The 25,886-nt window shown below is 39.0% G+C and overlaps 1 protein-coding gene across 12 annotated transcripts in view; it reads left to right on the forward strand.

The window, feature by feature from the left end:
• The window catches only part of SYNE2 (spectrin repeat containing nuclear envelope protein 2), a 328,121-nt gene that overhangs the window by 106,352 nt on the left and 195,883 nt on the right, over positions 1-25,886 (forward strand). For all 12 annotated transcript variants that reach the window (XM_059182293.1, XM_059182290.1, XM_059182281.1 and 9 more), the window contains exons 12-26: positions 3,194-3,358; positions 3,970-4,082; positions 5,085-5,247; positions 6,604-6,682; positions 6,956-7,143; positions 9,113-9,277; positions 10,169-10,318; positions 11,889-12,059; positions 16,634-16,792; positions 17,094-17,267; positions 19,737-19,871; positions 21,539-21,697; positions 24,405-24,616; positions 24,763-24,853; positions 25,757-25,857. In XM_059182293.1, coding sequence (XP_059038276.1) covers positions 3,194-3,358; positions 3,970-4,082; positions 5,085-5,247; positions 6,604-6,682; positions 6,956-7,143; positions 9,113-9,277; positions 10,169-10,318; positions 11,889-12,059; positions 16,634-16,792; positions 17,094-17,267; positions 19,737-19,871; positions 21,539-21,697; positions 24,405-24,616; positions 24,763-24,853; positions 25,757-25,857 — 2,225 coding nt within the window. The remainder of the gene's footprint in view (positions 1-3,193; positions 3,359-3,969; positions 4,083-5,084; positions 5,248-6,603; positions 6,683-6,955; positions 7,144-9,112; positions 9,278-10,168; positions 10,319-11,888; positions 12,060-16,633; positions 16,793-17,093; positions 17,268-19,736; positions 19,872-21,538; positions 21,698-24,404; positions 24,617-24,762; positions 24,854-25,756; positions 25,858-25,886) is intronic.

Consider the following 25,886-nt stretch of genomic DNA (forward strand, 5'->3'; position numbering starts at 1 on the left):
AGGCAGAAAGAACACGTTCTATTCCAACCAGAATGTATACAGCTTTCTTTTAGGTGTGAAAAGATCATCAGTTGAACTAGAGCTGTTGTTCTTAGCTTCTCTTTAACCCAGTCATGTAGCAAATTTCTGACTTATTTTGGCAAACACACAAATAATTTGGGTATAATGAAAGAACATATTAAAATTTCATAATAATGAAAAATTTTTTCATTCTTTTCCAACTGGAGGCTTAATCACATACACTTAATGATTTAAGATTGTAGAGTTGCCTTTTGCCCTATGTTTGAGAAGATAAACTTACAAGCAACGAAAGTAAAACAACATACGACATGATATTCTTTACATGTGGAATCTTTAAAAATGGAGTCAAATCAGAAACAGCAAGGAGAAAAGTTGTGAGGATTGGAGCATAGAGGGAATAGAAGTTGGTAAAAGGGTACAAACTTCCAGCTGTAAGTTGAGTAAGGTCACACAATGGCTGTACTTGGTTAATACTGTATTAAATCATTAAAATTTACTAAAAGAGTTGAATTTAAATGTTTTCACCAAAAAAAAAGATAAATACCTGAAGTGATTAGATGTGTTAATTTACTAGATAGTGGGAATCCTTCCACGAAGTATATGTGTATCAAATCACCATGATCAACACTTTAAATATCTTACAGTTTTGTCAATTATACCTCAATAAACCTAAAAAAAAGAGTAAACAATGTGAGAACTATATTTAATGCTTCTAGTTTATGAATAGTTCCATTTGACTGCCTTTAAGAACCCTAGCTTTTTGCTCGTTTAATATCTTTATACTTGAGTATTGCTTATATGTTTCTTTTTGATATTTGCCCTGCATACAGTGGTACCTGATAAATATTTTTCGGTCAGTTAGTGATGAATCAGATAACCCTATTCTTTTAAAAGTGTAATTTTGCTTTTTCTTTCCTCTATTTAAAATCAGTTTAAGAATTGTGGCAATTCATTCAGTAGAACTATAATGGAAAGAGAAATACAGATTTAAAACTCATGCTTTCTTTTTCTTTTTTTAAAACTCACACTTTCATTAGGGAAAGTCATTTGAATGAAACGCATTTTAAATTGTGCTTGATCTTCATGGCAGTAGGTGTCTTTGGAATGAGAATGCCATAAAAAAACAGAATAGAGCTGTGTGAGTTCCGATAAAAAACCACAGTCTTAAAAATTTTTTTATTTAAATTCAATTAATTCATATATACGATGTTGTTACTTGCAGAGGTAGAGGTCAGTGATTCATCGATTGGATACAACACCCGGTGCTGATTACATCATGTTCCCTCCCCAGTGTCCCTCACCCAGTTTCCCCATCCCTTCATGCCTCTCCCCTCCAGCAACTCTCAGTTTTGTTTCCTATGATTAAGAGTCTCTTATGGTTTATCTCCCTCTCTAGTTTCATCTTGTTTTATTTTTTTCCTCTCTGACTGGTGTGAGGTGATATCATATCTCATTGTAGTTTTGATTTGCATTTCCCTGATGTTGAGCATCTTTTCATGTGTCTGTTAGCCATCTGGATGTCTTATTTGGAAAAATGTCTATTCATGTCTTCTGCTCATTTTTTAATTGGATTTTTGGTTTTTTGTATGTTGAGTTTGATAAATTCTTCATATCTTTTGGATACTAACCCTATATCAGATATGTCATTTGCAAATGTCTTCTCACATTCTGAAGGTCACTGCTTATTTTTGTTGATTGTTTCCTTTACTGTATAGAAGCTTTTTTATCTTGATTAAGTCCCATTAGTTCATTTTTCCTTTTGTTTCCTTTGTCTCTGGAGTTTAGGAAACAAAACAGATGACTGTGGTGGGGGGGCGGGGTGGGGGCGTGGAAACAAACTGGGAAACAGACTCTTAACTATGGAGAACAAACAGGTTTGCTGGAGGGGAGGTGGGTTAGATGGCTAATGGGGATTAAGGAGGGCACTTGAGATGAGCAGTGGGGGTTGTATGTTAAATAATGAATCACTGAAGTCTCCACCTGAAGCTGATATTACACAGAATATTAACGAACTGGAATTTAAATAAAAATTTGAAAGACAAAAAAATAATTAAAAAAAAAAAAGAAAAAGAAAAAGAAACAAAAAGAATTCCCTGTATCATAATCAGTTTCTTCCAGGGTCTTCCCTGGGCCCCTATGTTTGGCTCTGTTACATCGCTGACCACAGTTAACTGTAATCATGTACTTTGCTCCCCCCACTATGTGCTTCAGGCAAGACTTGTAGTTTTTTTGTTTTTCTGTTTTTTATATTTATCGGATTGACCCTTAGATATTGAGTGTTGTGTTACTTACTCTCCCTTTCTTGGCACATGGATTTGGGCAAGGCCCTACTCTTACTTTTATTTACTTGTTTAATTTGTGTTTCCTTCTAGACCCAGGCCCTCCTTCCATTTCCCTTTCTCCCTAGGCCACTATTGTGATGTGCTTAAGGTGTATCTTTTTGTTCTGTATGTTCTCTCAAAATACATATTATATTTGTATGCTCATATATTTGTAAATTACGTAAATCGATGTTATATGTTATTTCTGCTTCTTAAATTTTTGAGCACGTATATTTAAAATGCTCCACTGTTCCAATGTACATGTAATTTGTGTCTAATTGCTGTATGTACTCTATGGTGTGCAACCACCACATGCCCCTTCTCCTTTCTGGAAGATTTTTATAGCTCTATCAGTTATTAGCAACATAGATTATTAATAAATGTTTGCAGAATGAATGAGTGAGTGAATGAATGAATGAGCAAACCAGTCAATCAATTCGGGAGTGAGTTCTGAGGGTCCTTAGTGGGGAAAAGATCCAGGTGGAAGGGACAGCAAGACTCAACACCTTGGGAGTGCCGTCAGTGTTTGGAGAAATAAGTAGTTGGCGTTTGTGTGACTCCTCTGTGTGCACGGAGTGGTGGGAAGGCTGAGGAAGCAAGAGCTTTATTTATTTATTTGAGAGAGAGAGGATGTGTGAGTGAGGGAGGGGGAGATGTAGAGGATGAGGGAGAGAATCCCAAGCAGACTCCCCCACTGAGTGTGGAGCCTGTGGTAGGGCTCGATCTCACCACCCTCAGACCAGAGTCAAAACCAAGAGTCAGTTGCTCAACTGATTGGAGCCACCCAGGTATCCCCAAAGAAGTAAACTTTAGAAGAACGTCGGCTGAAGCACAGATTTTTGTTTTTTCAGATTAATATGTGGGAAACAGAGCTGAATCGTGCCTTGCCCTCACCACTATGTCAAATTGAAGCCTGGCTCCAGAAGGTAGAGGAGCTTATAGATGAAGATTTGCCGGCTTCCCAGGATTACTGTGCAGCCAAGGCTCTAATACAAGAGAAAATTACTTTAATCAAGGTTGGAATATAAAAAAGAAACGTGGAAAAATCTGTGTTTTGTTAGAGACTGTTCTTGAGGAAGACTGTGTCCTAGGGAGAAGGGAAGGAAATACAGTGGGTATTTGAGGATGGTTCAGAACGATTCTCTTGGGGATTTTGGGGAGCCATAGATACCTTCACTTTCTTCATGGGCATTCTGCTAATTCAAGCTGGAAACAATAAGGTACAGTCTAGTCAGTTCTAAAGCAATTGAAAAGCCTGGCCAAAAAGGAGGGAAGAGACTGGTCTAAAATGTGGGAGATTGAGTTCTCAGCAAAATGGCCCGAAGGAGTTTGATATGTGATGTTTATAGCATGTGAACCCACAAAGGAATGGAAAAGAAATCCAAAAACTAAAGATTTTGATAATGCTTTTACCAAAGAATCTATAGTCTGCCCATCTGTAAAATGTTCCAGTTTAAAGCACTTGGGATGAACATACTCATTTGCAAAGTTTTAGTTAAAAAAAAAGTAACGGCTTTATGATTTTGAGGGGGGGAAAAGACATGCCCAGAGCAAATGAGATGAACAAACCCCCAGTTACAACATGTGGCAAGAAGTCTGGTTCATGTCATGCTGAATTTCTTTCCAGAGTCTGATGGACAAATGTGATTGTCATTCCAATACTCTTCTGACATTCGAAAATGGAGATGAACAACATTTGCCACCGGTACCATCTAAGAAACTGGAGGAAATGAAAAGACGGTTTGTAACACTTTCCCTTCACCACTGCTGAGACCATTCCTGTTTGAGCGCTAATAGGAGGCCGCAGGGACCAGAAAATAACACATTTTTCGATACTTTCTGACAAGTATTCTTGAAATCTTGATGAATGTACCTTCAGGTTCTGGGTGAAAGTAACATTGTATCATGCTAACCATGCTTCCTCTCTCAGCAGATGATGGCGATGGGCAAAGTTCTGCATGTGGAGTCAGGAACTGAGCTCTGTATCTGAGTTTTGATGACATTACTGTCTTTCTGAGGGTATAGCCTCATTTGTAAAAACAGAAAGACAATCATCGCCCGGTTCATGTCTCACAGGGATACTGGGTGAAATGGGAGGTTGTATTTGAAAGCCCTCTGTAAACTCCAAAGTAGGATAAACAGATTATCCAACTTATGGTTGTCCACCTCTGCTCCTCTTTTCTCATCATTCATAAGTAATTCACTAGAATGATAACGAGAGGGCGTTAGCCTTAATATGAAAGCTGTTTGAATACGTAAGTGTTGAAATTATCATTGCGTTCAGTTATAGAAAAGTTTACAAACTGGGTAGAATATTTTGGAGATTAACATTTATTGTAGGATTTTTTAAATAGGGGAATCATTTGTTCAGAAAATGTTCTGTTAGATTTTTTTTTTTAATCTCAGGAGGACTTGTTTTCTATTTAGCCACAATGTTTGTTTTACTTTGGGTTTTTCTGTTTGTTTGTTTTGTTTTGTTTTGTTTTAAGAGAAAAGAGTTGGGGTACCTGACTGCCCTGGTTGGTAGAGCATGTGACTTCTGATCTCAGGGTCCCGAGTTCAAGCTCCATATTGGGCATAGTAGAGCTTACTTTAAAAAAAAAAAGATTTGAGGATACATCTGAGTTCCATGTGTTTAAAATAAAAAGCCAAAGACCCAATATTTTTAGAAATACCAAACAGATTATCTCGCATTTGGGGAATAATACTAAGTTAAACTCTAAAACCTGCAATATTTTCCAGAATCAACAACATTTCGGGGAAAAAATTCATTCCACGTCTAGAATTTCATTACTATAAGTGCTCAGTTCTTGGTTTGCTAGATGAAGTGAAATTAAAGTTGGATGTTTGGAACATCAAATATGGGAACAAAGAATCTGTGGAATTGTTGCTGGAAGACTGGCATGTAAGCTTTTTATTTTGTGTTGTAGACAGTATTCTCCATGTCTGGGAGCTGGGTTTGCATTTTTCCTTGGCACAGTTTCCCTTCACCTTTTCAGGTTTTGAGATGAGTTTTCTTGGTAGCTTTCATTAACTTAAAATTGCCTGGAGAGCAGAAGTATAGATAGTCACATAAACAGACAGTGGGAGGAAGAAGAAAGAGAAAACAGCATTATTTACCTTACCAGGGGAGAGTCAGTTAGCCAGGCTACTTAACATAATAGTTGGAAGATGTTTCAACATTATTTCCGTTAACAGTTCCAACTTTCACTTGTTTAATATTTTTTTCCCACTCAGATTCATGGTTTCATTCAAAAATTAGTTTTTTTCTTAGAACATTTTGTTTTAGCCTTTCAAATTCTAAGAGTGGGAAAGACAGTGTATTTTGTCTTGAGGCTTTTCTTGGAGAGGGGATTTGGCTCTTGCAATTTATAGGGAGAAAGTGTTGCGATGACTTAAATATATATATGTTCATTTGTAAATTAAAAGCATCCTAGAAATTTCTACAATTAGGACTTACCATTCTTTCTGTTCCCTTCTTTGTGGAATGAGACCCCAAAATCTTGGAAAAATCCAAGGTTGTATTTTGCAGTGCAAAAATTGAAAAAGATGTTGAAGAGAGATGTATTTACAGTGGATGATTTAAACACTATACATTCCCGAATAGGAGGCATCATTCTAAATTAGACTAGGTTTTGAATATCTTTCTTTCTTCTGCTTTCTTTGATTTCTCATTTTTCCATTTAAGTAATCATACCATTGGAGCCTAATAAGTGCACAATAAATAGGAGTTTTTAGTTAACTCTGCATTTTTCCATAGCAGAGTTTGCTTGCATAGGACACATAATTTGACTAATATCAGTGTCTCAAATGTTTTTATGTGACAGGTGGTAACTATTTATAGCATAATATAATATGTCTAATCAAAATTATTGGTTATTAAATGTGCAAAATAAGAGAAACTGATATAAATTATATAATATTAATAAATACATGAAACAGGAGATTTTTGAAAATTCTGTACTTCACTTGTCTTTTCCTGCAGGAGGAAAACCACTCTAGAACTGTATCACTACAGTAAGATAAAGTTTGTCAGGTCTTATACCTGCCTAGTGTTCATGCTCCTACTTCTATTTCTTAGGTCTTAACTGTCTTTCTTCATGACCTGCTCTTCTCTTCTACCCAAATATACAGTATCTAGGCCTTAAAGAAATTTTGGTGCCTACGTGTTTCATCAATATTTATGTCTCTATCTGGATATCATGGCACATTTTAAATAGTAAAAAAGCTCTCAATGTATTTTTTTTCCTTTCCCTCCCAGAAATTTATCGAAGAAAAAGAATTCCTAGCTCAACTTGAAACTTCCTTTCAGAAATGTGAAGAAATCCATAAGAATTTAGGTAAAGCTGTATAGTTACTTTTTGATGGAATGACCATCACTTAAAAATAGCATTTTATCTGTTTTGCTTACTTTATACCTTCATGTTTTAGGAATTGGTTTTACGTATTTTTTTTTTTTTTTTTGAAAACCCTTGCATTCACTTTTAATATTATCGAGTATATATTTATTTCAACACTGTCAATTAATATACACGTATTTTTCTTAAGAGTATGATTTTTATTAATAATAAACTGTTTTCTGAGATTACTTTCTTGTTTTGTTAACATTATAGCTGGAGAATATCAGGATATTAGTAAAGAATATACCATGGTGGAATATAATGTTTGTATGTATAAAAAATATATATATAATGTGAAATCCACTCTACAAAAAGTTCTGACATGTTGGGCTACTTATATGGAAAAACTTCGCTTACTCAAGGCTTGTTTTGAGGAGACAAAGAAGGAACAGATTAAAGAGGTATTTTCGGTCTAATGGTACTTTCTTTTTTTTACTTTCTTTTTACTTACTTTTTTACTTTCTTTTTTTTTTTTCTTCCATTTTGTTTGGAGATCCTCATTTTCAATCCAAGAATGAGAGGCCAGGGAAAGTAAACATGACTCTTGGAAAAATTCTTTAAGGTATTGGAAAGAGTTTAGTTTCTTTCTAATATAATTGTCAAAAGGAAGTTTTCTCCTCATTATAGGTGTTAAACACACATACACACATGCACACGCACACACACATACAGTGTAGTTTTTGAAAGATATATTGCTAAGTTCTTTGGAAAGAAATTAGAAGACTTGGAGTATTTGATAGCTTATAGATACATTTAACTAAAGTTGATATTTTATGAAGTTTTATTTTTCCATTTGGTTGAATAGATTTCAGCTCTAAAATCTCTGAGTTTCTAGAGGAAGAAAATGAAAATACCTTAGACTTATGTGGAGAGGCATGGAAGAAATTTCAGTGTCATTCATTATTCTTTTCATTTGCTAGTCATGTAATAATCTGTTTTATGATTATTCTCTGAGGTAGTGTTTCTTTCATTTGTTTTTCCCTGTTGCAAATAGATATAGACAGGTTAAACATTTTCCAAATAGAAACTAAAGTTACCCAGCTGAAATGGACTGTTTATATGAAAGTAAAATTTGGGATACGTGTAGGAATGCAGGAAAAATATTTGAGGGGTTAGTGAGTCATTCTCCCTGTCTCCTGTAGTGATACTACAAATCTGAATCTTTGACTTTCAACACTCATGTGTTTAAAGATTTTTTAAAAAGTTTTAATTTAATTTTAGTCGGTTAACATACTGTGTAATATTAATTTCATTTGTACAATGTAGTGATTCAACACTTGGGCGCAGCACCCAGTGCTCATAAGGACAAATTTACTCTTTAATCTTCCTCACCTATTTCTCCCATCCCCCCAATTACCTTCCCTCTAGTGGCCATCACTTTGTTCTCTATAGTTAAGAGTCTGTTTCTTGGTTCCTCCCACCTCTCTCTCTCTCTCTCTCTTTCTCCCTTAGCGTAGTTTCTTAAATTCCACACATGAGTATAATCATATGGTATTTGTCTTTCTCTGACTGACTGACTTTGCTTAGCATTATACTCTCTACCTCCATCCATTAAAGATCTTTTATGAAAATTCACATAACTGAGAAAAGCAACACATGAAGCCTTGCAGTTTCCAAACTCTGTGCTGAGGTGTCCTGAGCTGCCAAAGAGGACTTTCACGATAATTTAATGTTTGAAGGAAACACACCATCAGTCTGTTGGACACCATGCAGCACATAACTACTAAGTGGTTTGGACCCACCTACTTGAAAATAAGACCTGTAAGATAAATCTGGCCTAGGGACTCTATCAAAAAATTACTGAGACATTTAGGGGACCATGAACTGATAAATGCTTGAGAATCTTTGCTCCAAGTTCATTAACCACTTAAGAAAGATAGAACATCAGGGGTGCCTGGGTATTTCAGTTGGTTAAGTGTCTGCCTTTGGCTCAGGTCATGATCCACGGATCCCAGGATGGAGTCCCACATGGGGCTTCCTGATCAGCAGGGAGTCTGCTTCTCCCTCTCCCTGTCCGTTCGCGCGCATGCGTGCTGTTTCTCTCTCTCTCTCTCTCTCCCTCCCGTGCACGCGCAAATAAATAAATAAATACATACATACATACAATCTTAAAAAAAAAAAAAAAAGAAAAGAAAGAAAGAACATCAGTTGCTTCCTAAAAGTTTAGGACCAGAAGTGATGACAGACAGCTGGTGTCTCCCAATTAGTGATCAGGAATGAAGAGCTAGTCCAACAGGGAAGGGAAGGCTCAGAATCCCTAAGAACCTCACATTCGCTTTTGCTTAGAATCAACCTTAGTAAAGATCTCTTCTGGATAATGGAAAGACAAGTATTAATGTCATTAAAATGTGTTGCTTCTGTGTTGTGTAGGTGCCCTTTGAGACACTATCCCAATGGAATCTAGAACATACTACTTTAAACGAAGTGGGAAATTTCCTGATTCAAGTCAGTAATGATGTAGTTGGATCATCTATTTCTAAAGAACTGAGAAGGCTGAATAAAAGATGGAGAAAATTTATTACCAAAACTCAGCTTGTAAGTTTTTTTGGTTTTGTTTTTGTTTTTTTCGTAACAGTTTCATTGAGCTCTAACTCCCATGCCATACAGGTCACTCATTTGAAGGGTGTAACTAAACGTGTTGAGTATATTCAGAGTTGTGTGGCCATCACCATTGCACATTTTTGAACATTTTTGTCACCTCCTAAGGAAGCTCTGTACCCTTTAGTCGTCACTTCCCACCTTCTCCCAGTCTCCTCAGCAGCCACTAATCCACTTTATGTCTCAGTAGATTTGCCTTTTCTGGATATTTCCCTCAGATGGGATCATGTAATATCTGGTCTTGTGTTTCTTGCCTTTTTTCACATAGCATAATGTTTTCAAGGTTCATCTGTGTTGTAGCATGTATCAGTACTTCCATTTCTTTTTATGGCAAATAATAATCTATTGTATGGGTACCCAACATTTTACTTATGCATTGATCAGTTCATGCGCACTGGCTTCTTTCCACCTTTTTGACTATTACTAATAATGTTGCTGTGAACGTTTATGTGCAGGTTTTTGTGTGGAAAAGTAATATATTGCTTTTTAGTTGAAATTCATTTACTATTAATAGAATAACATAAGCATTTTTGCCTACCGATTTCAAGTTTCTTGAGAACATACGCCAAGCTTTATATAGCTTTATAGTTAGCATAGTGCCTTATAAAAGTAGACCTTTAATTAATAATTTTTGAATTTAAATTATTAAATTATTGTTTCTTAGTAATTCAAGACAGGTTTTTTGGGGGAAATACTCATTATTTATAACACTGTTATTAAGTGATAAATCCCAGAAATACATTGAATATATTATGTCCATTTATGGTTGGTAATAATATAACTTCACGTGAAAAATATGGGCTTTCAATTTTGTGACATTTTTTATAGGAGATGAACCTTCCACTTATAAAAAAACAGGATCAGCCCGATTTTGAAAATTGCGAAAATGCTCAGCTACCTAAAGAAGGAAAACCAACTGTTGATTTTTCAAGAGATATGTCAATAGAACTTCCTGAAAATCATAATCAGAATATAAAGGTAAAATAGTCATATTTTATATATTTCATTTGTATATAGAAATAACTTGGCAATTTAAAAAAAAGTTTTTTTAAGTAGGCTCCATGCATGGAGCCCAGAGCAGGGCTTGACCTCATGACCCTGAGATCAAGACCTGCACTGAAATCAAGAGTTGGATGCTTAACCGACAGAGCCACTCAGGTTCCCCAACTTCGCTATTTTTCTTTTGATAAAAGCATATTGTTGAAACAGTGGTAAATGTGATTATTGGATAACATTTAAAGTATGGTCATTTTCCACTAGAATGTGTAAGTGGATCCCTTCATGAAGGAGCTTTCCGTGTTCAAGTCTGTGTCTCTTACTCGCTGAGGACTTTCACAGGCATGCAGAAGCAGCCATGACATCTAGACTGTGGAAACAGAGTTGATATTTTCTTCAGATGATTTCTGACTTGTGCTCAGGGACTGCCCAGCTTTGGTCTAGCCCCTGGCCTGTGTCTTGCTTCCTTTCTGTACAACGGGGGACAATATAATCTTTATTTCTTGTTTTGTTGGAAAATTTGGACAATGATTTAGATTATAGACAAGACTACGGAAAAGGAACAAAGAAAGAATTATATACATGTAAGATATAATACCTGGGATTTATGAAATGTGCCCCCTTCCAAATAATAATGGATCCAACTTCACCTGAACTAAGTTTTCACTGGCTTTGGCCAGTGGCCCTGATGGAGTGCCAGTGTTTCCCACCATAAGGAGACCTGATGAGAGATAGAGATAGTCTTGAAAGATCTGAAGTTGTGCAGTATGCTTTTAGAATATAAGAATGTGGAATACTATTTTCTTCTAAAACATTTAAGATACAGTCGATTAACAACAACTTTACGAATGGATCTATCATGTAAGGTATAAAGCAGCAGCATAACAGCCTACAGGCTACTGAGAGATGATTAATGGGACAAGGCTTCATTTTGAAGCCTTGTGTTGAAGCTGGATTCCGAGTCCCTTCCTGGTGATGATGTTTCACAGCTACTGTTGCGCAGAGTTGTGTTTAGTTAAATTGTATATGAGTTTTAGACATTTCTGTAGAGTCATTACCCTAATTTCCTAACCCTTAATCTTTTTATCTGTAAAGTGGAGCTGATAGTAAATAAATGATAGGAATGATATTCTCATTAAGAAAATATATGTGTACATGGAGCACCTGGGTGGCTCAGTTGGTGAAGCATCTGCCTTCAGCTCAGTTCATGATCCCAGGGTCTTGGGATCAAGCCCCGTGTGGACTCCCTGCTCAGTGGGGCATCTGCTTCTTCCTCTGGCCCACCCCATGCTCGTGCTCGCTCTCTCTCTCAAATCAATAAAATCTTAAAAAAAAAAAAAGGAAATATATGTGAACAAAATTTTTGCTTTCTAAAGTGATTAATACGATCATAAAGTGCTATTATCATTGTCCCAAAACTAGGTTTTAAGTTACTAAAATAAATAGGTTGAATTAGTTGTCTTCAGGAAAAAAATACACAACTTTCTTTTTTTAACTGAAAATTCTTTTCTAATATAAATGTTGTTCTTAGCAATAATTGTGCCTGTTGTAGGCTGGGGAAGAACATGAAAAAGAAAATGAATTCACAGGGCAATTTCAAGTGGCTGAAGAGGTTGAAAAACTCATTGGACAAGTGGAAATCTGGGAGGCAGAAACCGAATCTCTTTTGGAGCTTCTGAGACATCAAGAGGGTGTCGATGCCTCAGTGGAAGAGCGTTTGCAGGTATGAGTGTAAAAGTATTAAAAGGATAGATTTCATGGTTGTGGACTTAAGTATTAAGATAAATACAAGGTTTTGAGGCGCTGGGGTGGCTCAGATGGTTAAGTGTCTGCCTTCAGCTCAGGTCATGATCCCAGGGTTCTGTGATGGAGCCCCGCATCAGGCTCCTGGCTCAGTGGAAGTTTGCTTCTCCCTCTCCCTCCCCCTGCTCATGCTCTCTTTCAGGCTCCTGGCTCAGTGGAAGTTTGCTTCTCCCTCTCCCTCCCCCTGCTCATGCTCTCTTTCTCTGTATCTCTGTCTCAGGTGAATAAACAAGATCTTTAAAAAAAAAGATAAATACAGTTTTGTTTTGTTTTTTAAAGATTTTTTCTTTATTTATCTGACAGAGATCACAAGTAGGTAGAGAGGCAGGCAGAGAGAGAGGAGGAAGCAGGCTCTCTGCAGAGCAGAGAGCCCGATATGGGGCTCGATCCCAGGACCCTGGGATCATGACCTGAGCCGAAGGCAGAGGCTTAACCCACTGAGCCACCCAGGCACCCCGATAAATACAGTTTTAAAGTAAGTAGTAATAGGGGGTGCCTGGGTGACTCAGTTGAGTGTCTGACTCTTGATTTTGGCTCAGGTCATGATCTTAGGGTCGTGGGATGGAGCTTTTTCTTGGGCTCTGTGCTCAGTGGAGAGTCTGCTTGAGATTCTTTCTCCTTCTCTCCCTGGCCCCCCCACCCTGCTCATTCTCTCTATTTCTAAATAAATAAAATCTTTAAAAAAAATAAGTAGTAATAGGACTGTTTGAGTTTTCTTTGTTCAGAGTTTTAATAACTGCATGGATTGTCATTCCTGGATCATTTGCTGTGATTTTGCTTGAAGACAGAGAATAGGTTAGGAGACCACCAATACTACCTTATGACTCTCAATTCTTGAACTAATTTTCCCAGCTACAGAATGGAGATTAAAATATTCTCTTGTTTCCAGGGGCAGTGGGGACATGATGTGTCAGATAGGTCAGTGCCCTGTGACTATAAGAGATTATAGGATCCGTGCTTTGAAAGCTCACCCACTGATTAAGCCACTTTCCCTTCCTTCCTTGATGCAGGGAGGGTGACGGATGTTGTTAAAACCGCTCTGTCTTTATTCTCTGGCAGTTCAACTCATTGAAAAGCAATGAGGCAAGAGTGTGTTTTAATATCATTCAGTTCTCCTGGGAAAGAAGTTACAATTGAGGTTTTTACTGAGTTCCCGCTCAGCTATAAAACTTATGGAGCATGTCATAAATTACAAGATGGAAAGTTCCTGGGATAAAGGAATATTTATATAATTATTTTTTTAAACCTGCCTTTCTGAAAGGTGTTTATATAGCATTTTGTGTTTTCATGGTTTATAGTAATGGTTTTCTAAAAAGGGATTTTATTAATTTATTTGACAGAGATCACAAGTAGGCAGAGAGGCAGGCAGAGAGAAAGTGGGGGAAGCAGGCTCCCCACTGAGCAGAGAGTCCCATGCGGGGCTCCATCCCAGAACCCTGAGATCATGACCTGAGCTGAAGGGAGAGGCTTAACCCACTGAGCCACACAGGTGCCCCAGAATGGTATTTTTTGTTGCTTTGTAAATATTAAAAAAAGTTAACCTGTGCCATCTGTCAGTGCTTTTATTTATTTTTATTTTATTTTTATATTTATTGATTTGCTATAACTAGAATTTATTTTAGTGAAAGAAATGAGCAAGGAATGAGAAATTCAATATTTTAAAGCCTTCTGTAAACAATGAAAATACAAACATACAGGAATATATTTATGTTAACAAGGAATTAAGTAGCTCTTTACTAGAGCAAGATATATGGTGCATAAAGAAATGCAAATTGCGGGGCATCTGGGTGGCTCAGTTGTTAAGCGTCTGCCTTCAGCTTGTGTCATGATCCCAGGGCCCTGGGATTAGGCCCCACATGGGGCTCCATGCTCGGTGGGGAGCCTGCTTCTCTCTCTCCCATTCCCCCTGCTTGTGTTCCCTTGCTTGCTTTGTCTCTCTCTGTCAAATAAATAAAATTAAAAAAAAAAAAATTGCTGGGGCTCCTGGGTGGTTCAGTTGTTAAGCTTCTGCCTTAGGCTCAGGTTATGATCCCGCGGTCCTGGGATTGAGCCCCACATCGGGCTCCCTGCTCATCCGGGAGTCTGCTTCTCCTTCTCCCACTCCCGCAGCTTGTGTTCCCTCTCATGCTGTTTCTCTGTCAAATAAATAAATAAATCTTAAGGGAAAAAAAAGAAATGCAAATTGCTGAGCAGTATAGATGATGTGATTTTTAAAAATGGTTTTTAAAACGGTTGTTTTTTTTTTAAATTTAAATTTTAGTTACTTGACATATAGTTCAATATTAATTTCAGAAATCAAGTTCAGCAGTTCATCATTTACATGGAACCCCAGTGCTCATCATCACAAGTGCCCTCCTTAATACCCATCTCCCATCTAGCCCGTCCCCGACCCAACTCCCTCCATCAACCCTGTTTGTTCTTTGTAGTTAAAAGTCTCTTGGGGTGCCTGGGTGGCTCAGTGGGTTAAGCCTCTGCCTTCGGCTCAGGTCATGGTCTCAGGATCCTGGAAAGTCCCGCTTAGGGCTCTCTGCTCAGCAGAGAGCCTGCTTCCTTCTCTCTCTGCCTGCCTCTCTGGCTACTTGTGATCTATCAAATAAATAAATAAAATCTTAAAAAAAAAAAAGAGTCTCTTATAATTCGTTTCCCCCCTCTGTCTTTTTGCACCCTCCCAAATGTTCATCTGTTTTGTTTCTTAAATTCCACATATGAATGAAATCATGTGGTATTTGTCTTTCTCTGATTGACTTATTCTGCACAGCCTAATACACTGTAGCTTCATTCACTTTGTTGCAAATGGCAAGGTTTCATTCTTTTTGATGGATGAGTAATTCCATTGTATAAATACAATATTTATCCATTCATCGGTGGGTGGACATTTGGACTCTTTCCATAGTTTAGCTATTGTTGATAATGCTGCTGTAAACATTGGGGTGCATGTACCCCTTCGAATGTATATTTTTGTGTCCTTTGTGTAAATACCTAATAGTGCAATTGCTGGATCGTAGGGTAGTTCTACTTTTGGCTTTTTGAGGAAGTTCCATGCTCTTTTCCAGAATGGCTGTGCCAGTTTGCATTCCCACCAACAGTATAAGAGGGTTCCCTTTTATCCTTGCCATCACCTGTTGTCTCGTGTTAATTTTAGCCATTCTGACAGTTGTGAGATGGTATTTCATCATAGTTTTGATTTGTATTTCCCTGATAATGAGTGACGTTGAGGATAAAACAATTGCATTTTATACTTCATGCTTTTACATGCATAGAAAAATGTGTGTAAAGATAAACAGAGAACTAAATTCTTTGTTGATCCTGTATTATGTCCCACTCTTAGCACAATTCCTGTTGCCTAGTAGATGCAAACCAAGTATTTTTAAAATGAATGTGTGAATGATTGACTTAAATGGCCACAAAGGGAAGAATGGGGAAGAAGAGAAGCTTTTGATTTACATTCTGTACCTTTCCATTTCTGAGTTTTTTAATTGAGCTTTTGTTACTTTAATAATGAAAAAGAGAAAAACATTAAAATGATAAATGAATGTAGTACATTTGGTGTAGGACATTTAAATATTGCACAATATTGCACTGCTCTAAGATAAATAAAGTCAGCATTTATCTAGTTGATATCAAAGTGTAATTTCTATATTATCATACTCAGACCATCCTTGAGTTGTGATTAATTTTTTTGCTGATTTGATAATTGAAAAGCAGTACTTTGTTATTTTTTGAATTTGTACTTATTTTATTACATGTAAGGTTGAACTATCTGTTATGTATTATTCAACCATTTGTTTCTGTAAATTATCTGTTTATGTGTTTTCTGAATGGGGGGATCTTGGTACTTCTCTTACAGAATTTATAAGCTCTTTGAGTCATGACACATTTTCATTTGTATGGCATATATTTTTACCAATTCATGGACTTTTAGGTTGTTTATTTTATTTTACATAGAAAATCTTTGTGTTTATGTTTCTACTCTTACCCCCCCAAAATTGCTTCATACCCAGAGAGAGTATGTTAGTTTTCATGGATAATTTCTTCTGTTTCATAGTTTCCTATTTTATATGTAACTTTCTGATCCATCTGAAATTTATTTTTAGTATGTGGTAGAAAGCATAGTTTTAAAAAGGTTTATTTTCCAGTAGTCATTTTCTCCAGTAACGGTTACTTTATTTCCTTCCAACTGATTTGACTTAGAACAACTTAATTTTAAAGTTTATTACTATTCACTCAACTTATTTTCTGTCAATTGGCGTTGCATTACTTCTAGGCTTTAGTTTATTGCCATGCTTACTGTATAAAGAATAATCTGTAAAAGCCTATGTTTCTCAGAGTCTGTTCTGATACAAAGTTTCAAAATGAATTTTTAAAATAACATTTCTAGAGTACAGATTTATCTCATTTGGGATTTACCTCATTTTTATGATTTTGTGATGAGATTAAGGCCAATGTTTAAAGTTTAATCAGAATTTCTGTTGTGGTCTCACTTTGTTTTAATAGCACCTTATTGCCAAAGGCTCTATGTATGAGGAGCTTATGTCTAGAACTGAAGATATCTTACAAATGGATGTACAAAATATTTCAAGCCAGGAGTCCCTTCAACATGTTCTCACAGTTGGGCTTCAGACGAAGATTCAAGAAGCCAAAGAGAAAGTTCAGGTCTCTCTTTAGTATTTCCTAGTTAATGAATTTGTCTTTAAAAGTGAGTGGTCATTGGGAGGATGGGGAAGAGAGGGAGGGGTTGCCCTAGACATGGGCAGTGTTTTATAGAATATTACTTTTGCATTTTATATATGTATTTTAAATAATTCAGAGCATATTAGAAAATACCAATATAATAAATAGGCTATTTTTATATCTAGTGGGAATTTAAGAGTTACTACTCAAAGAATGTATTTATTAATTTATGACTTACTGAACAGCTGGGTCAGGCGTTGAGAATTTTTTTTTATCTCTGCAGATCAGTATGGTAAAATTAGTTGCCGCATTAAAAAACTCAGCTGATGCCGAGTTCAACCTGGATGTCAGGCTGAAGATGGAAGAATCACAGAAGGAGCTCGACTCCTACATGACAAGGGCTGAGCAATTACTTGGACAACGAGAAAGCCAGAGCGGACTAATTTCAAAATACAAGGTGGGACTTCTCTGGCATCAAACGTAGGCTCTTTATTATTGGCTACATGTCTCATTTGAAATCGAGGTATTTTCATCCCTGTAGTTACAAAGTTATGGTAACTTGACAAAGCTTCCCAGTTTTAGACGCTGTTCCCGGAAACTATTAAAAATAGACATTAACATGAATGATTTTTTCAATTTAAATTTTATTATAGACCTGCCGAGTGGACTCAGGGGCAGTGCGTCGAGAGCACAGCTGATTCTATGATAGTGAGCATGGATTTAATTTCTCTTGCTTTTCACATTAGTGAAATGGGTAAAATAATGCCAGCTACCAAGTTCATTGTGAGACTTTAAATGAAAATGAGGCCAGTAAAGGCACTTGGGATAGGTAAAATTCTCTGAATGTGAAATAGCACTTTTATTATTAAAATGCTTTGATAAAAGTTCCATGTGGACCTAATGCTGATGGTAGTTCAAGATCCAGTGATGCTTTTCTGGCCGGAGGCACTTTCAGGTTGCTTTTTCCTGGCTTGAGAGGGGGCTGAAGATGTGTGCAAACCCGAGAGTCATTAACATAGGGCAGGTGCTTGGGGGGGATAGGAAGTAAAAGTAAGTCAAGGCTCTACCCCTGGACACACTGGAGAGGTTGAGTGATGGGTATCCTTCTGCTCATTCCTTTATTCAACATTTCATACACTTGCTGAACATTTAAAATGCATTAGGCACCGGTGGGGGGGCACCCCCACACTTTTTTGGGAGTCTCATTCCCTCCTTCATTTTTCTGGGCCTCATTCCCTGTGTGGCTTTCTGCATTGTGAACCAGACAGGGCCCCTCTTATCAGCCATCTCGACACTGCTTTTCCCATGACCTCAGAAGCCTCCCTGCCTGATCTGTGCTGTGCACACATTGCTAGTCACCCCCTTTGACTGGTTCCCTCTGTAGGCTTTTGCCACTTCTGTTCCCAGGTTGCTGAGAGTACTAAACTGACCTTATAGCGTCAGTGCTTCTCAGTGTTTCTCGTAATAATCACTGGGCTGCATGACAGGATGCTGATAGGGTCTGCTCAGGAGAGACAGAAGGCAGAGGAGACATGGAGGCTGCAGGCCCCTTCTCTACCAGAGAGGGGGAGTTAGAGGTGTTGGGCTGACACCGCTTTTCCTCTTTCTGACCTTCTGACCATTTGCCTTTTGGAATCTGAGGCAGGGATTTCCCCTCCTCCCCCGCCTTTTTTTCTCTGGCATTTAGTAAAGTAGATCTGTTCTCAAACAGAAGCAAGACTCCTGCACTGCCAGGTCCTGCCCTGAGACCCTGGGTCTCCAGGGACACATGAATAGTAGGAGCCTCCTGCCAGCATGTGGGTTAGTGTCTCCCTAGGTCATAAATCTCGCAGGCCTCACGGAGGCCGTGGAGGGGAGTCCTGGAGCTCAGCACTGTATCTTTTCTGCAGGAGGCCCATAACAGATGCCATGAGGGCATCAGCGAATTCCCACCCGGCTTAATTGCCTTATTCCCTAGAATTACTTTTGTCTTCTGTCTCTTGTAGGTTTTCTGCCTCTTTTGCAAGCCCTAGACTATTCTTTGTTCTGTCATTTGCTAATTAACTAGGTTTCTGCCAGGTAATTGCCAGGTAACTACTCCCTGCGAGCAGGTAAGCGTGAGATAAGGAGCAGACGCATCTCTGTCTACAGCCGCTCCCTCTCTGGGGCAGGACTGCCAGTGTGGTTGGCCCTGGGCAAAACTTTGAAGTTGACAATAAGGTAATGTTGACTCATGGCAGCATAAAAATGCCTTATGCACAAGACGAAATATTTGCCTGTTAACCCTGCTATAAATTGTGTCTTATTGCAACACAAATCTCTAATACAAGCCGCCATGTTCTTCATATGGTATTGTCAAGGAAGTATGGTCCTCCACTCACTAGTACTTAAGAACCTTAGAGGAAACAGCGCCAGTGGCTCATTACCCTGCACAATAATCCTCTTAATTATTTATCAGAGGGTAACAGAAGTCATCCTGAATATCCTAAGGAAGCCTTTATGTGGTTCTCAAATGTGTGACTACATTTGAATAATAAGTATCTTGCAGTTCTTTTCAAAATAATTCAAGAGATGTAAAAGGGATGTCAACCTTACTTAACAAAAAGTCTCCCCTAAATCTTTGTTGATTTCAAAAAGTCTTGTCCTATGGGGCACCTGGGTGGCTTAGTGGGTTAAAGCCTCTGCTTTTGGCTCAGGTCATGATCTCAGGGTCCTGGGATCGAGCCCCGCATCGGGCTCTCTGTTCAGCGGGAAGCCTGCTTCCCCATCTCTCTCTGCCTGCCTCTCTGCCTACTTGTGATCTCTGTCTGTCAAATAAATAAATAAAATCTTAAAAAAAAAAAAAGTCTTTTCCTAATTGTGCCTATTAAAGACCTACCAAAATGAGCTTTGAGGACTTGGCAATAGAATGAGGCTTTCATGTTCTCATTTGCATTCTCTTTTCTAGGAAGCACTAATAATTCTTAATTCTAAAAGTCTGGCCAAGTATCTGAAGGCTGTTGAAGAACTGAAAAATAATGTAACTGAGGGTGTGAAGCTGTCTTTGGAAGAAGAGAGTAGAGTTGCCTGCTCCAAGTGGGAGGTAAGGACATGCACATGTGTCTGGGCTTCCTCTGGGAGAGCCAACCCCGGGGCCTGTCTGTGCTTGGTCACTGTTAGCATCCCTGTGTGCTTGGTATCATGGCGAGGTCAATCCCGAGGTTCCCAGGGCCCAACTGGCTTCTGTGTTCAGCCAGTGACAACACGGTTTAGAGATTACAGGGTGATGGAGGGGGAGAAGGGAGAATCAAAGTCCCTGTCTTTGCGCAGCATCTCTGGCGGCTGTGTCTTCCCCTGGCTGTGGGTTCCGGAGTTCCAGCTTCTGGTGACCCTTCTGTCTGGGCTTGTCTGAAGCCTTCAGCCCCGTGGAAAGAGCAGCCTGGCGGCTGGGTTCATCTCCAGATCACCTTCCAGTCCCTGGAAGGTGAACCCTGGGTTCATCTCCAGATCACCTTCCAGTCTCTGGCTTCTCTGCTCTTTGGTCCCTCGCCTCACCAGTTCCCTGCATTTAATTCACTCTGAGTTATTAAATACTTAGTGTTTCCTGGGTCCCTAGTTGGATCCTTACTGAGACACAATGTATCCACACACACACACACACATACACACACACACACACTCTTTCCCAGAGAAATAGGCATGGGCATTGGTGGCAGACAGACCCAGATTCAAGAGCTATGACCCTGGGTAAGTTGTTTAACTTCTAGGAACTTCACTGATAAAATGTGGATAACTCCAGCTACTTGGCAGGATTATTGCAAGGATTTATCTAAAGCCTCTGCCACAGAGATTGTGTTCAGAAAAGGGTGATTAGTATTCAATGTATGTGCCTGGAGTCAGAAAATAAAGTAATATAATTGAATGTCTACTGTTTAAGGTGCTCTTAAGACACATTTTAAAATAAACTTCTAAATTTTAGAACAATTTTAGATTCACAGAATTATTACAAAGAGAGTACAGAGAGTTCTGGTATACCCCATGCCCAGTTTCTCCTACTGTTCTCACCTTACATTAATATGCTGCCTTTGTCACAATTCATGCATTAATATCTATTCATTATTCAGTTTATACTTTATTCATATTTCCACAATGTTTCCCTTCTGTCCTTTTTTCGCTACTTCAGAATCCCATCCCGAAACACAGTACAGTTCCGTGCTGTTTTTCCATAGGCTCAGTTATGCGTTTTGTCTATGTGTTTTCTCAGTCTGAGTCTCACTTTCTGTTTTCTTAACAGTGTCGTTCAGCTAACACACATTTTTAGTTGTTAGGAAGAAAAAGAAAGTTCCTTTCTGGGTCTGGTATAGTTTAAAACGTCCTCCCTGAAGACACAAGGATGACAGAGAATGCCACTTAAACTCCCTTTCTATCTTTTGTTACTACAAATATTTTTATTGTGGGATTTTTTTTTTTAAGATTTTATTTATTTATTTGACAGACAGAGATCACAAGTAGGCAGAGAGGCAAGCAGAGAGAGAGAAATGAGGAAGCAGGCTCCTTGCTGAGCAGAGAGTCCGATGTGGGGCTCGATCTCAGGACCCTGGGATCATGACCTGAGCCAAAGGCAGAGGCTCAAACCCACTGAGCCATCCAGGTGCCCCTTTATTGGTTTTTTGATGAAAATCTTTCCAATGTATTCTTTTCCCATAATGACTATGACCCTCTGTGGGTTTCTTTTCTTTTCTTTCTTTTCTTTTTTTTTTTTTTTGGTAGGCTCTTCATCATGAGATGTCTTTGTATATTCAACAACTGAAAATAGACATTGAAAAAGAGAAGCTCAGTGACAATATTTCAAGACTCGAAAAACAAATAAATAAAGAGAAGAAACTGATTCGCAGAGGGAGGACCAAGGGTCTCATCAAGGAACATGAGGTAAACCACCTGTTTCCATTTAAGTGCTGTCATTATTTTGGAGTTTATCCTACATGGTTGTGTGTGTCCTTACTTAGCCTGGGATTAAACCTGCTCTGAAAATTACTTCAGCGCTCTCGTCTGTCCCCTGGGGACTATCTCTTACGCAGTTCCTTCTCTAACTACAAAGCTGTTTGCTTTGTAGAATGAAAAAAATTCAGCATCGAGTTAATATTTCATGACTTTCCTTGCTATGTCTCCGTAGCCCCTGTCCTTCAGACTCTGGTTACAAATGTGTCACCTGTTGCTAATGTAGCCACAGTTGATTTTGAGGGATATGGTGTCCTTAGAACTGCTGCTTTGGGGAAAGATAGCAAATGGGAGGCATATCTCATGACCTCTCTCTGGCCCCCATCCTATATGACTGCGTCTGTTTATTTGACAGTACTGACCCCTCTTCTTTCCTTTAAACTTTCTACTGCTGTAACTCTCCCAATATTAGTCTCTTTTGCTTTTCCTTATTTTATTATTTTTGGTGGGAAGTGGGGAGCTTCTTCCTAGTGTCCTTCACAGATTTCTCTCTCTTCAGGTAATCTCTACACCCAGTGAAAGGGCTCAAACTCACAACCCCAAGATATAGAGTCACATGCTCTACTAACTGAGCCAGCCAAGGGCCCCGTAAATTTCTCTGTTTTCATTTTGTTGTCTTAATGTTTTAGTTTTGAGAGTCTCTATTTTTTGGCTGGTTTCATGCCTACTCTCAGGGATTTTATGCCCTCTGCATTTTCTTTTCTTTTTTCTTTTTTTTTTAAAAGATGTTATTTATTTATCTGAGAGAGAGAGAGTATGTGCACACAAGTGATGGGGAGGGGCAGAGGGGGAGGAGGAAGCAGATTCCCTGCCAAGCAGGGAGCTCAACCAGGGGCTCCATCCCAGGACCCTGGGACCACGACCTGAACCTAAGGTAGACACGCTCAACCGACTGACCCACCCAGGAATTCCCCATCTTTGTGTTTTTTTTTAAAAAATATTTTATTTTTATTTATTTGACAGACAGAGATCACAAGTAGGCAGAGAGGCAGGCAGAAACAGACTTCCTGCAGAGCAGAGAGCCCAATGTGGGGCTTGATCTCAAGACTCTGAGATCATGACCTGAGCTGAAGGCAGCGACTTAACCCGCTGAGCCACCCAGGCACCCTCCCCATCTTTGGTTTTAATGATAAAACCCTCTCTGTAATGTTAGTGCCTAAATTTCTGTCTGCAGCTGAGTCCTTTCCTCTGCACTCCAGGTTCTGAGTAGTAGCTGTCACCAGTATTCTTCAGAGACCTGCCATTCGGCATGTCCAAAGCCTGTCAGTACCATCTCCTTTCAAACTCTTCTTCCTCTTGTGTCTGTTGGTCAGGAAGGATAGTGTCGCCTGCGAACTCCCCTTCTCCCCGTCCCCTTTCCTTCCCGCTCAGTCATGATGGAGTCTGGGGCCAGGCCCCCTCTGTTACTCATTAGAACAATTCTTCTTTTCCTTCCTTTCCACCAGTGTTGCGATTGCCTCCAACCTAGATTATTCTCCCCGTTTGATGATGGTCATGTCATCTTCCAGACCCATCCCCTGAGAGACCCCGCTGAACCACAGATCCTCTGTCAGTGGCTCGCCCGTACTCTCAGAACATCTCTAAGCTCCTTAGAAGACCACGCAGGTCCTTGGCAGCCTGGCTGCAGGACACGCCTTCGGTATCCCTTTTCCTGTGCTGTGCCCTCCCTCCAGCTCACTCCACTGCTGTTGTTTTAGAACAGCTGGAGCCTTTTTCCTCTTGTCTGTTCCTTCTGGTAGGAAGGACCTCTCTCTGCTTTTACTTCGGGGACTTGTCCTTGTTCTTTCTGCATCTCCCTCCGATGGTTCCCACATGTGAGGTAGGTTTTCTCTGACTCCTTACAGCAGGCAGTGGCTCTATCGTAACACTTGTCACACTAGCTACCCATAGTGCGTGTGACTGCTGTAGGGGAGTATAAAAGGCTCCTTGAGGGTCCCTGAGAATGAAACTGACAAAGACGGACAGGAACAAAGCATACATATTTTATTGAATTATTATGTTCACACGGGAGCCTTTGCAAGAGAATGAAGACCCAAAGAAGTAGCCAGAGAAGGAGTTTTTTATACCTTTTAGACAAAGAGACCGGAATTGACAAGACAAAGGTAAGGGTTAGTTTAACAAGGTTTGTTCGCAGATTCCTCTGGTACTATCTTTGGGCTGACGAGAGTCTGTCTCTAATAAAAAGAGACTTTATTTCTGGCCGTTAGGCAGGAAGCAAGGAGCTTTTTCTGTGTTTACTGCTTCTTAATTGCGTTTAGCTCAAAATAATTTTCACATCAAAAAGGTGTATTTTAGAGGCTATCTGGCTGGCTCAGTCTGTAGAGCATGTGATTCTTGATCTTGAGGTCATGAGTTTGAGCCTCATGTTGGGCAGAGAGATCACTTCAAAAAAAAGAGGCTTATTTTGGGGTGACGTATTCTGGTTTCATTCACTGCATTACTGGACTGTGGTGAATCTCTTTCAGGCTGACTTCCTCATCTTTGTTTCTCCAGTGCCCATAACCACATCAGGCACACAGTCGATGGCCTATAAAAGAATGTGATATTGAAGTCACACGCATCTGTTACTTTCTAATCCTTATGGACTAATCATGGAAGCTCATCTGAAGCCCATTTTCTGCTTTATTTCCTCAATCAGGCCTGCTTTTCTGAGGAAGGCAGTCTGTACCAGCTAGATCACCACATGGATGTCTTGCGGGAGCTGTGTGAAGAGCTGACTTCTCAGAAGAGTCAACAAGAAATGAGGAGAGCACTCAAAGATTATGAACAAAAGATAGAACGACTGCGGAAATGTGCTTCCGAGATTCGTAGGACACTGCAGCCCACGACGGGAGGCACGTCGAAAACCAAGTTAGTGCTTCTGGAGAATAATTACACATCAGGGAAAAACGAGATGAAGCTCCTTGTGAAATCAAATGAGAAGGAATGTTCTTTATTCTCATTTAGGCGTGATTTTTCTTCCTTGATTTTAATATGCAATTTTGATTCCTCCCTAGGGAGACCATGAACACATCCGAGAATGGAGGAAGGGATGCCCACAGGGAGGGACCGTCTGCAAAATCACGTGACCTGCCATCAACCGAAAAGGTGTTAAATGTGGATAATGTATTTTAGGAGCAAACCTAGTAATGAAAAGGCCAAGTGTTATAGTAATCCACTTCTCGTTAATTGTTGGTTTTAATTATCTGATTTATTTTCATCAGCCAAGAATTCCCGTTTAAATAATGCAAGGAAGACTCCTTTTCCAAGAATTATAATACAACGAGCCACAGCTGTAGTGAGCCTCACTTTATCTTCCTCTGAGGTTACAAACAGGTCTTTCAGAAAGAGACCATTTGCTGCCATTATGAATACATGTGGTCTGTGGACATTCCTGTTGAGGATACCAGAGGTGGAATTTAATCTGTACAGATGCCTCAGCTTCACTGAGCTGAACTAGTTCATTTATCATTTGTCTTTTTCTCAGTAGGATGTCCTCTACTTTTCTCAGGAATTGAATTTTTCTGAATTCTTGAATTTTCGGTAAGTGGGCATGGACTATATGTCTCAGCCCAGACTGCCAGTCCGAAGTTGAGGGAAGGACAAGGTGTATTTGAATTCAGAGATCTGCTTTTGGCTGTGGCTATGAGGTCACAGGCGGATACAGTATTTTGTGGTTGGGAGAACACCTTTTCTGTGTTGACATAACCAATTAGAAGGTAAAACTCAGTGTCATAAATCTCTGTCCTAGAGGAAGACCTTTCTTGGAGCTGAGAAGCTTCAAATAAGTTGTATTATCTCCTGGTTTGGGGTATAAAGAATTAGTGACATACCTTTGTGTTATAAAGTGTTTATCTTTTCCAATTTAGTTAAGTATATCGAAATATCTTATGCGTGTGTATGTATATTCCAGTTGTATATTCCATTTGTCTATGTATATCCCAGTTAAGTATACTGAAGATATTATGTTTGCTATTTTGCATATTTACTTGGACAATGGGATCGATGAAGAATTTTAGCCTGAAATCCAAGTTAAAGCCTCAACAGAAGGAAAGCTCTATGGAGAAGTCTGAAAAGGATCACAATGCAGCCCTCAGTTGTTTACAAGAGAGGTAACCCCTTACATAACTGGAAAATCCAC

The sequence above is a fragment of the Mustela lutreola genome, chromosome 7 (genome assembly GCF_030435805.1).
Source record: "Mustela lutreola isolate mMusLut2 chromosome 7, mMusLut2.pri, whole genome shotgun sequence".
Lineage (NCBI taxonomy): Eukaryota > Metazoa > Chordata > Mammalia > Carnivora > Mustelidae > Mustela > Mustela lutreola.